The sequence below is a fragment of the Plasmodium yoelii genome, assembly GCF_900002385.2.
Source record: "Plasmodium yoelii strain 17X genome assembly, chromosome: 1".
Classification (NCBI taxonomy): Eukaryota; Apicomplexa; class Aconoidasida; order Haemosporida; family Plasmodiidae; genus Plasmodium; species Plasmodium yoelii.
The window spans coordinates 336,251-349,023 of record NC_036173.2 but is presented as its reverse complement, the minus strand read 5'-3'; the positions used below and the strand labels follow the sequence as shown (position 1 = coordinate 349,023).

The window sequence follows — 12,773 nt, the reverse complement described above, 5'->3', positions numbered from 1 at the left end:
TTTCCAATGTTTTATTTATAGTACATACAAAAAAGTGAAAAAAGCAAATATAATAACAAATCGTTAGTAAACACATATTAATATAGAATAGATAGAACTATTTTAGTGACATTAAAACGTTTGTACATATAGAAATAAATAAATTAAGCGTTTGGAAATTGTTTACTAAATAGAGATTATATTTGCTTTAACTTTTATTTAATTAGTCTAAATTAATTTTTTTTATCATATAAATTATGAATGACATTATTTGAATTTTTCACCATTTTAATTATTCATTATTTTTAACATTTTCATCATTTTTAACATTTTCATCATTTTTAACATTTTCATCATTTTTAACATTTTCATTATTTTTTAACATTTTTCTTAATTTTTAACATTTTCATTATTTTTCTTAATTTTTCATTTCGTAACCGTTATTATGCATATATTACATCACAGTGTATATGTAGCAAATCTGTTTGTAAAAAAATGGGTAAATAGTAAATATAACAATAATTATAATATTATATATTTTTTTGATATTTTCATAATTTCCTTTTTTTTTTCACAAGTATATCGGCGTTTTCTTTTTTGGATGAAATAATTTGGCATGCATAAGAAAATATACGAAAAAATACGAAAAAATATGAAAAAATACGAAAAAATATGAAAAAATATGAAAAAATATGAAAAGATAAGAGGAATACATGCGTAATACTAGGTATACATTATCATCAGCGAAGATAAATAAAAATTATACATTCATATTTTTACAATTTTTCACATAAATATATAATATTGCTAACCGTGTAAATACCAACTCGGGAGTTTTAAATAAATTAAATTAATAAATTGGCAGAAACAAACGTGAAATATTATAGTTATCAAGTTCAGTTATATACATGAATATAGATAAGTCATATCTATCAATAAGATGAATAAGAGAATGTTGCCAAATGGCGAAAACGATAATGATAATAAATCGGGAATTAAGCAATATATGACGAGTCCCGAAGATCAATTAGAAAATGCGAATTTGGAAAATGAAAATTTGAAAAATGGAAATAATAGTTATAATTTAAATAATCCAGAAAATGAAACAAAAGAAGAAAACTCTATTGAAGCAAACAACTCTGGTATTCCTAATAACATGAATTGTGATAAAAACGATAATTCAAATAATCATAATAATTATACAGGTCTTCTTAACATTGAATCGGGTAGTAATGCCAATGCAAATTTGGGCCAAAATAATGACCAAAATAGTGGCCAAAATAATGACCAAAATAGTGGCCAAAATAATGGCCAAAATAATGGCCAAACTAATGACCAAAATAATGACCAAAATAATGACCAAAATAATGGGGAACATCATGTAAATAGTTTAATTGGAAAACATGGAATTGATGATAATCAAAATAAATGTTCATATTATACAAATGAAGGAAAGAAAAGGAAAGGTAGTAGATATACTATGCCATTTTTAAAAAAAGAAAAAAATAATGTTAACAATGTACTTATTTTAAAAAATATTCCTTCTGATATTAGTGAAGAAGATATCAAATCTCTTATAAGACCATTTATAAATGGTAAAATTCCGGAAATAATATTTAATGATGAAGGTGTAATAATAAAATTATATGATGATGATTTACAAGAAAATATTTTTAACTATTTCAAAGAGCATCCAACTCAAATAAAAGGGTCGTTTTTTGAAATAAAATTAACAAAAATTAATGAGGATATATCAACTAAAGGAATTTTAGAAGATCATAAAAATGGTGATGTGAATGTGAATGCAAGTAGTGGAAATGCAAGTAGTGGCATTACAAGTAGTGGCATTGCAAGTAGTGGAAATGCAAGTGGTGGCATTGGCAATAACAGTTTTTACGATATGCGTGGAGCAAATGAATCTTTGGATAGAGAAAATTTAAAAGATAAAATAAATGATAATGATAAGAAAAATAATAAATATAATAAAAATGAATGTTCAAAAGTAATTTTAGTATCTGTTGTAAATATGCAATATCCTGTTGATATAGAATTAATATATTATTTATTTAGTAAATGTGGAATAGTTGAAAAAATTATTACTATATCAAAAAAAACATCGATATTTCAAGCTTTAGTACAACTTGAATCAATTGAAGTAGCTAAAGAAGCAATAAAAACTTTGCATAATAGAAATATATATGATGGATGTAACACTTTGCAAATTCAATATTCATTTTTAAAAGAACTTATAATTAAAAATAATAATTCACAAGCATGGGATTATACTATATCAAATCCTCAAAAAAATAAAAATAATTTTTCTTTTCAAATGTCTCATGGTGTTTTACCAACTCCACCAAGTAAGTACTCAACTTGGCTAGCTAAACAATAATTTATTTTTATTATGTACAAATCATAAAATTGAATTGGCTAGTCATGTGCATGTTATTTTTTATTTTTTTTTTATTTCATTTATTTACAGGAAATATTAAAGAAACTGAATTGTATAAATTGTTAGGAAGAAAATTTAAAATTGTCGATTTTGAAACAAAAAATGCATCAAAAACGCCTGTCCTAATTTGTTATAATATTCCAAAAGAATATAGTGACGTAAATAAAGTGAGTTCATTTTTATATCGATTTATTTATTATTATCATTGCTTATATAAATTTAATATAGTTATTATTTCATAATATATATCTTCTTGTTATATGCACTCTTATTTATTTTCACATATCTTTCTTATTATGTATTCTTTAATAGCTATTTAACTTATTTAGTATATATGGATATGTATCACGAATTAAAATATTGCGTGAAAAACCAGATTCAGCTCTTATTCAATATTCAAATTATTTATTTTCTTCAATGGCTCAAGAGTGTTTACAACATGCAAAGATTTGCCAAAACATTTTGGAATTACATTTTTCTAAAATATATGATATAAAAATTTCTTATCAGGACAAAAGCAGAGATTCTTATAAAGCTAAATTTTTTAGTAATCATGATCAGCGATATGGGGTTAGTTCGAATTTAGAAATTCTGATTTAATATATAAGACTTTTATTAGTCAATTTTGTCCATTTTATTCATTTCGTCAATTTCGTCAATTTCGTCAATTTCGCCAATTTCGTCAATTTCGCCAATTTCGTCAATTTCGTCAATTTCGTCAATTTCGCCAATTTCGCCAATTACTACATTCACAACATTGTGTGATATACATACCATTTTGTTATTAACTGTTTGTTGTAGATATCTGACCAATTGAAATATGTTAAGGGAGCATGCAGGCCAACAAAAACTTTATTTATATCGAATGTCAGTGAAGAAGTAACAGAAGAATGTATAATAGCTTTGTTCAATAAATACGATGAAATCAACAAGTTTAAATCTCAGCCTATAAAAGAGGGAAAAAAAAACTTTACGGCAACTATTGAAATGAGTTCAGAGGATACGGTAAGCTTAAGACCGAGGCGGTTGATATGGTTGAAAAATGAAAAAAAATTGGAAAAATTTGAAAAAAATTGGAAAAAAATTGAAAAAAATTGAAAAAACATGAGTCTCTTATTTTTCTAATTCCCATTTTTAGGCAACAAAAGCTTTAATGGATCTTCACAATTTCCAACTGAAAGATCGATGTATGAAAGTTTCATTTACAAAAACTAAATTGCCATGATTGTAAAAAAAAACGAAATAACCATAAATATGCATTCATTGATAATCCTCTTTAGTCATTTAAATTTCTTATCTCATCTCTATTCTTTTTAATATCACGAAAATGTGTATAAAACATTTTTGTGTTTTTTCCCTTAATTCTTTTTAAATTGATTTATTTATTAAAAAAATATTATTATAATTCATACAAAGATAGCATAAATAGGGAATATGCATCTCCGTGTTTTATATATATCATTTTTAATTTAATGTATGCATGTATATATGTGTGTAGGAGTGTGCATATACTATATTGTATTTTTCTACATCCCATTTCTTTATGCCGTTATACTATATATCTTGTTTTTTTACTTAAATTTCTTTTATCCATATATATTTCTATTTCTATTTCTATTTCTATGTTCTCTATATATGCATTACTACTATTATTAAAAGTATTCTATTTAATTATGTATTTTGTTTTAAGACATCTTTTTCTAAAACCTTATCTTCTTTTAAAATTCTTTATTTCAATAAAATAAAAAACTAACTTAATTTCTGATTAAAACTTGTCATATTATCTGGCTTCCAACTTTGTATTCTATCATATTCCCTCTTTTCAAAATTTTATAATATTCATAATTTTGTTTTTAATTTTTTGAGCTATATATTTTTCCTTTTTTAATTTATAGCCATATGGAGTGTTAATTATAGCGCTCCTTTTTGATGATATAATTTTTTTTTCTAATTTATTTTTAATCAATTAATAGTTGTTTATATTGCATATTTATAAATATGTGTAAATTGCACACAAGTTTTTATGGGGTTATATATGTAAAAATATACATGTGTATAGACAAAGCATAATAAAAAATTATATAATCTTTTGTTTTGTTTTATTTTCAACATTTTAATTGTTTACTATTAATGTAATATTAACATTCTTTTTTGTTGTATATATATTATTATAAACTATTTCATTGGTTAAACTAAAATTGTTTTTTTCAAAATCTCTCCAAATTTTTCCAAATTTTACGTATATCATGGATTTTACTATTTTTAAAAATGATAAAAATTTATCATTAAATGGGATAAAGTAAGCAATCATTCGAAAAATGTGAACATTGTGAAAATAATTGGTATGATTTTAAATAATTAAAAAAAATATATTTTTTTTATTTTAGCAAAATAGTTGGCGATGTCTATAAGGACAACTTGGACTATTTAATGAGGGTGGGTAAAAATAATAAAGAAAATATAAAAAAAATGAAAACTTGGTTATTCTAATTAATTATCATTTTGGAAAGTATACACGATTGTGTGTGTTTTATTTTTTAAGAAAAATAAAAGTGAATTAGAAAGAAGAGAGACCGATAAATTTAGCTACGAAATTGAACTATTTTTAAATTCTTTGGATAGCGAAGAAACACGATTATATGAAGAAAAAGACAAAATAAAGGAATCATTTCAAACTATTGGTTTGTTACATACATCATTTTTATTAATCGTGCACATGCATACATACATACATACATGTATTTGTATTTGTATTTGCATTTGCATTTGTATTTGCATTTGTATTTGCATTTGTATTTGTATTTGCATTTGTATTTGTATTTGCATTTGTATTTGTATTTGCATTTGTATTTGCATTTGCATTTGCATGCCATTTTTAACATTGTCATACATGTAAAAATCCACGTTTTTATTCCAAAGCATTGCAGTTAAAAAATGTGAAACGGTCTATCATTAAAACGGAGGAATATGTTGAGAATAAGGTTGTCTCATTACACTTTTTTATTTTCATTTAGCTCGTATTCTAGATTTTTTATTTCCATTTAGCTCTTTTTTTTTATTTTTTTATTTTTTTTTTTTATGTTTTGTTAATAAAATAAATATCATTTAAAACCACATTTATTATTGCCGTTCAGGTAAAAGGAGTGATGTTAAAAAATTCTCAAAAAATATTTGAAGTTTTTAAAAAGGATATTAACAACTTATAGTTTAATAATAAATAAATTGACAACTACATTGCATTTATTTTTTTTTGTTTTCTATTCACATTTTTCACTAATTGCAATTACTTGAGTAGAACTTATGGAAATGGTGGTTTTGTGTGAATTGCTTATTTTCCTTTATTTTATTTTTTTTTTTTCTCGAAATGGCTAAACATGTTAGACAAACTCGTCAAAAAAGTAAAGAAGTAAAAATAAGGAAGTAAAATAAGGAAGTAAAAATAAGGAAATAAAAGTAAAGAAGTAAAAATAAAGTAAAAAATATATTTCCACTTTAAGAACCTAAATATACCAATGAGGTATACATACTAATGTTAAATTTATTTTTAGTATAGAAATAAATGTTATATATAATTGGAAACGTAGAATATATCGAAATGAAATAGAAAGAACAAAATGGAAAAAACAAAATAGAAAAAATGAGAAAACAGTCAAGCAATATACTATTAATTACTAGGCATAATCTAGTTAAGTGGAAAATTTGAGATAGTTGGTGAATTATTCTTTTTTCTTTTTTAATTTAAACACATATAGGCATATACATTATATCAGTGTATAAGTTATATAGAATATTCTGTTCACATATTAAACTGTTAATTTTTAATTTATTTTAATTCAATTTAATTCAATTCAATTCAATTTAATTTAATTTTTTTTTAATTAATTATCATGTATATATAATTTGTTTTGGAAATAATTATTTTCAGTTTGTAGCACTTAATTTTTTTTTTTTTATTTTTAATTTTAATAATATTTAAAAATAACCTTTAATATTAAACATATTTTTTGGATTTTATCCATTTTCAGTTCTTTCATTTTTCCTTGATTAATTTTATATTTATAGTGTTTTCCCATAACATTAAATTTCACTTAATTTTTTTCACATATGTTATATATTTATTTATTATACATACTGCATATATAGGCATGTATGTATGGATGTGTTTTAAACTGTTATATTTTCAAAAAATAAAATTTATTTCCGTTTTTTTTCAAATGTATTAATACTACTTTTTTCTCATTTCGCACTACAATATTTAGTTACCTATTTTTTACAATCATTTTTTATCGCCCTCACCATTTGTTATTAAAGAAAGAAATATACAGACAATAAAATTAAGATACAGAATTAAGATACAAATTTAAGATACAAATTTAAGATAAAAATTTAAGATAAAAATTTAAGATATAAATTTAAGATATAAATTTAAGATATAAATTTTGTTGTTTTAATTCTATGGAAAAATAATTTCAAATATTATTTTATTTTTATTGTAGAAAAATTAGTTAATTTTAAAAAATTTCACCAAAACATAGTTTAATCAATTTTGTGTGTAAAAAATATGTTTTAAATGGGTATAAATAAACTACATTTCGTATAAAGGCCCAAAGACAAATATTAATATACACGAAATTTGAATTATAAATTAAAAAAATAATATACAATTTTTCCTTATTTATATATATCAAGACAATAACCCTTTAGTTTCAACGAAAAAAAAAATTATTATGTTTATTTAATTTTTTTTATTAAATAAATATATAATGGCGAAAAATCGACTTTTAATTGAGTCTCGGGAAGCTAAAAAGCAAAATGACCCTGACATTTTTTTGTCACATAGGTATGTTTATATAAAAACAAAAAAGAATATCATTTTATTTCCCCTTACTTTAACATTATTCTATATCTGCACACATACATCTTCATTTTATAGTGATTACAATTTATACGAATGGGAAGCAATAATAAAGGGCCCAAAGGACTCACCATATGAGGTAATTAAAAAAAAAAAAAAAAAAATACCTGACATGTTCATGTTAAAAATATATATATAATATATATATTTAATTATTTAGGGAGGAAAATGGAAACTAAGTATAAAATGCAAAAGTACATACCCAATTGACCCACCTATGATAACATTTATAACGAAAGTATTTCATCCTAATGTAAATTTTACAACAGGTATAAGAGTTAATAAATATATATATATCCCCCCAAATTTTGGTTATATGAGTTTTGCACACATATTTATATAGCTAGTTGATTTTATTTGTTTTGCCATTTTACGATCTAATTATTTTGTTACTTAATTTTTAAGGAGCATTATGTATGGATATACTAAAAACAAATTGGAGTCCAGCTTGGACAATTCAATCTTTATGTCGCGCTATTTTGTTTCTTTTAAATGAGCCTAATGCCGAAAGCCCATTAAATTGTGATGCAGGTATAAATGTGTTCATATATATTTCTCTCCGTTATGTATATGCATATTTATTACTTATATTTTGAACTAACTTTTTTTCAGGCAATTTAATACGGTTTGGGGATATAAAAGGTTTTAATTCCATGGCAAAAATGTATACTAAGGAATATGCGATGTGATTGTGTTTTAGTAGTTTAAAAATAAAAGACAAAATGTGGAAAAAAAATTTAGCGTTTTTTTCCCTATTCAAATGTTTATACAATATAGCAAAACCGTATATCAATGCGAATTATTTATTTTTTTGATTATCTCATAAAAATGCATATGCATATGCAACATGGCCCATTTTTTTTGTTATAATTTAAGCTATTCATTATGTATGTATATATATATATATATATATATTTATTTATTTATTTTATTTATTTTATTTTTTTATTTTTTTATTTATTGATACTGGGTTATTAACATGTTTATATTTCATAAATGAAGATTAAATCGTATATATATAATTTTTATAACTCTTTAAATTCGCAACAAGATTGTTTTAAATACACTTATTTGTGTGTGTGTGCAAAAGTCTAAATTGCTTGACGCTAAAATAAGGCATATGCAATTAATAATTTGAAGTAAATATATTTGGATATATACCATAAGTTAAAAAAAATAAAAATATTTGCTGAAAAAGGATAAATAAAATGTATTTTAGCAAACCAAAAAAATGATATCATGTAAAATATAGGGTGAATAAAATGATAATAATTATGGTCTCTTTTATTAAGACATTTAAATAAAAATAAAAATATAAATAAAAATAAAAATAAAAATATAAATAAAAATATAAATATAAATATATTATGCATATCAATGAATTTACAACTTTTGAAAAAATAACATACAAAAGACACAAAATTTTAACAAATTCAATTTTATAAGTATAAAAAATAGGCAAATAAAATATTCGCTTATTTTATTTGTAAATATATCCATATACATATATATAATTATTTAGTTTACATATTTGTTCCCCCATTTTTAAATTGACACTTCTCATAAATAATAAATATCAAAAATAGGAATAAATATCAAAAATAGGAATAAATATCAAGTACTAAAAAAGATAATAATTCCATGCATAAAATCGTATGCTTCTCATTTCCCTTTATTTTTAACATTTACAAAATTGTACAATCTCAATCATATTCATGTATATATACAGGATGTTTTTTTTTTCCTTCTTAATTTAGAAGGGGGGAGAAATTTGCTATATATGCATAATATTTGGGAATAGTATATAAAACATCTATAACATACATATTGTATATATAGAGGGATAATATAAATTGTTCTATCTCCTATCTCTATCTCTATCTCTATCCCTATCCCTATCTCTATCTCTATCTCTATCCCTATCTCTATCCCTATCTCTATCCCTATCTCTATCCCTATCTCTATCCCTATCTCTATGTCGGTATCTTGATTTTTCTTTATGTTTGTGCCTATATAACATTTCTCGTCGATATTTTTCTTTCATTCTTTTTCGCATTTCCATTTTTTCTGACTCTTTTATCCACCATGGTTTGTCACTATTTGATTTTCTTTGTTTTCTTTTTGAAGAATGTGAAGAATGGCTACAAGTATCAGAACTATCATAATTTCCTTTTGAATTTTTTCTTCGTTTTTTTTTGTGTCTTTGATTTTGATATTTATATCTATCAGTATGTTTTCCAGAATCATAAGAACTTGGTGGATCACTTTTGCTATAATTCGAACTTGAACTTGGGCTTCGTTTTTTTATTTTGTCTCTTTTTCTGCTACTATGCCTTTTATCGATGCTTTTCCTCCTTACCCTCGACCTACCACTACTACTTCTACTGCTTCTACTTCTACTGCTTCTGCTTCTGCTTCTACTGCTTCTACTTCTGCTACTTCCACTGCTTCTGCTTTTGCTACTTTGGCTTTTGGATGAAATTTGGTCAGATTTTTTTTCGTATGATTCCTCAGTTGTGTGTGAAGAATGAGAATTGGTACTATATTTAGTATTTTTTTTTTGTTTTTTTTTTATATATTTTTTTTTTTCGTCATCACTCATATCTACATCAGTTTTTTTATCATCATTTTTTTTATCATCAGATTTGAATTCCTTTTGACTAATTGTTAAATCAGATTCATTTTTATCGTTTTTTTCTTTTTCTTTCTTTATATTATTATTGCTTGAAATATTATTTAGTGGGTTAGCTAATAGCAATTGATTAGATTGCATAAGATTGTTCATTAATAATACATTAGGGTTATACATAGCACATAATTTAAGTGTTAATTTTTCTTTTAAAGCTAAAACTTTTTCTACTTTTTCATTTACAGTATTTTTTTTATTTATTATATTTTTGTCATTATTAATTGTTTTATTTAAATTGTTATAAATAGATAATTGTGTTTTTAATGTGCTATCATTTTGATTCAGAATACTATATGCATCTTTAATTATTACCTCTTTATCTTCTATTTTCGTTCCATTTAAATTTAAAGCTGCTTTTGCATTTTCTTCATTTATAAATTCAACATATACTGTATGCTTATTTATTTGTTCATTATATAGAAACTTGTAATTTGTAGTTTTTCCAACATTTTTAAAAAATTCCACTACATCATTTTCAGTATACTATAACAAGGCAAGAAAAAAAATGCACACATATGTATATACATTTATTTATTCACTAATGTGTTAAAGATTCGTTTAGCGAATTTTAAATTGGCAAAAATGGAAGTGGTAACACTAATTGGGGTTTTACCTTTTCGGGGATATTTTCCATATAGATAATTTTCGAAAATACGTCAAATTTTTTATTTTTTTCATTTAACTCATTTTGAAAATCAACAAGTTTTTTCTTTTGGTCTGAAATAATTTGATTTTCCCCAAGAAAATTTTGCAAGTTCTGTATATATTCGTTTGTAACGGAAAAAAAATAAAAAAAAATAAAAAAATAAAAATAATAGAAAGATATATAGATAAATAAGCACGTATGCATGCATAGATATATTGTTTATGCAGAAAAAAGGGACAAAATGAACAGTTCATTTTCAAACCTGATATTGGGAATTATTGTAATCATTGTTATTTATATTTTTATCATATTCATTAATATTTGATGTTTCACTAAAAGATTGTGATTGCAAAATTGGTTCAATTACAGTAACATACATTGGGATATTTAACAAAAGTTCCCCATTTAGTCTTGAAGCTTTTGTTATTCCTTTGGAAGTTTTAAATTCGACTTGACAATATTTTTGATCTTTTCCAGGGAATCTAAAAAATTAAAAAAATACATACATAAAATATGTGGCTGTGTAGAGAAGAAGTATACATACACGTTTTTTTTTTGTTTTTTTTTTGGTTTTTTTTTGGTTTTTTTTTGGTTTTTTTTTTTTTTTTTTTTTTTTTTTATAATCCTCATTTTTCATAATAGTGTCTTAAATAAGTCACACTTGATAAATAACAAAATGAACAAGATAAGAAAAATTATACATGTATATAAAATAAAAATTACGAACTTTTTAAATACAACACTAATTATTTCATCACATCCTTTGAACTTTTCCCTTATATCTTCTTCTGATACATTAGCAGAAAGGTTTTTTACATATACCACATTAGCTATGCTAAAATTTAAACTCATATTTTAAACAAACTTTTTTTTTTTTTTTTATATAAATATATTTTCTCTTTTTTTTTAAATAAATATAACATACATATGTAATTATATATCTATAAATCTATGAATTGGAAAAATAAATAAGCCATCATCATAAGTTAACAAATAAAAATGAACAAAATTGAAAATATTGAAAAAGTGGAAAAATTGAAAAAATTGAAAAATGGAAAAAATTGAAAAATGGAAAAAATTGAAAAAATAATAAAAAATAATAAAAAAATGAAAAAAAAAATCACGACGTTTTAAGGGACTCTCTATCTAACTCCACTGTTTAATAACCGACGTGTATGGAATAAAAAATAGAAAAAGAAAAAGAAAAAGAAAAAGAAAGAGAAAAAGAAAAAGAAAAAGAAAGAGAAAAAAAAAGAGAAAAAAAATAAGAAAAAAAACGAGAAAAAAAACGAGAAAAAAAACACCTTTGTTCGAACATTCAACGAAATTAATGACAAAATGTAAAAAAATAGGAAAATATTCTTAACATTTAAAAAAAAATATTACAATTTAAAAAATATTACAATTTAAAAAATGTTACAATTTAAAAAATGTTATAATTTAAAAAAATGTTATATTTTTTTTAAATGTTAAATAATTAGAAATATACTAACTTATTAAGATGAATTATTTGTTTTAACATATCTCTACAATTTAAATATTATCATATATAGATATTGTTGGAAATTTAAAAAAAATGCATTATATATTGACCAAGTGTGTATAATTTTTTTTTTTTTTTTTTTTCACATATTAGAAAGCTCATTAAAAATGATGAGAATGTAGGAAAAACGTATAAAATTGTAAAGATTGTAAAGATTGTAAAAATTGTATTAAAGAAATAAACGGCTTAATCATATGATATAGACAATGGTACTCTTTAAATGGTTAACAAAATAATAAATATGTGATAAATATGTGATAAATTGTTATATTTATGTTTTCAAGAATTTATTATTATAATTAAAAAAGTATTTTTTTATTTAGTACATCATCATATTGATATATAAACATTGATATGTATACATGTTTAAGTGAGATTATATTTTGCTATTTATAATGGTACTAATTTATAAGTTTAAAGGAAACAAAAAATTATAAATGTAATCTCAATAAATAACTGAATTATGATTGTCAGCATTTGCACCATCAAAATGTATACCCATTTAAAGAAGTGAAAATGTTGAAAAGGTTGGAAAGGTTGGAAAGGTTG

The 12,773-nt window shown here is 22.7% G+C and overlaps 4 protein-coding genes across 4 annotated transcripts; 3 read left to right on the top strand and 1 right to left on the bottom strand.

Annotated features, from left to right (window-relative positions):
• Positions 1-919: 919 nt before the first annotated feature.
• Positions 920-3,656, top strand: PY17X_0106700 (polypyrimidine tract-binding protein, putative; the record flags this gene model as incomplete). The annotated part of the gene is made up of 5 exons (XM_022957816.1): positions 920-2,339; positions 2,462-2,598; positions 2,744-3,001; positions 3,233-3,436; positions 3,570-3,656. 5 exons carry the CDS (start codon positions 920-922, stop codon positions 3,654-3,656), a joined length of 2,106 nt encoding a protein of 701 aa, XP_022811239.1.
• Positions 3,657-4,677: 1,021 nt separating this feature from the next.
• PY17X_0106600 (conserved Plasmodium protein, unknown function) lies at positions 4,678-5,637 on the top strand (the record flags this gene model as incomplete). Its single annotated transcript, XM_022957815.1, has 5 exons — positions 4,678-4,730; positions 4,819-4,867; positions 4,974-5,112; positions 5,351-5,412; positions 5,566-5,637. The coding sequence occupies 5 exons, from the start codon at positions 4,678-4,680 to the stop codon at positions 5,635-5,637; spliced, it is 375 nt and encodes a 124-aa protein (XP_022811238.1).
• Positions 5,638-7,194: 1,557 nt separating this feature from the next.
• On the top strand, positions 7,195-8,035 carry PY17X_0106500 (ubiquitin-conjugating enzyme E2 PEX4, putative; the record flags this gene model as incomplete). The annotated part of the gene is made up of 5 exons (XM_022957814.1): positions 7,195-7,271; positions 7,365-7,425; positions 7,507-7,615; positions 7,752-7,877; positions 7,959-8,035. The coding sequence occupies 5 exons, from the start codon at positions 7,195-7,197 to the stop codon at positions 8,033-8,035; spliced, it is 450 nt and encodes a 149-aa protein (XP_022811237.1).
• A 1,169-nt stretch (positions 8,036-9,204) lies between these two features.
• Positions 9,205-11,533, bottom strand: PY17X_0106400 (RNA-binding protein, putative; the record flags this gene model as incomplete). Its single annotated transcript, XM_022957812.2, has 4 exons — positions 9,205-10,518; positions 10,649-10,792; positions 10,944-11,163; positions 11,409-11,533. 4 exons carry the CDS (start codon positions 11,531-11,533, stop codon positions 9,205-9,207), a joined length of 1,803 nt encoding a protein of 600 aa, XP_022811236.2.
• Between the last annotated feature and the right edge of the window lie 1,240 nt (positions 11,534-12,773).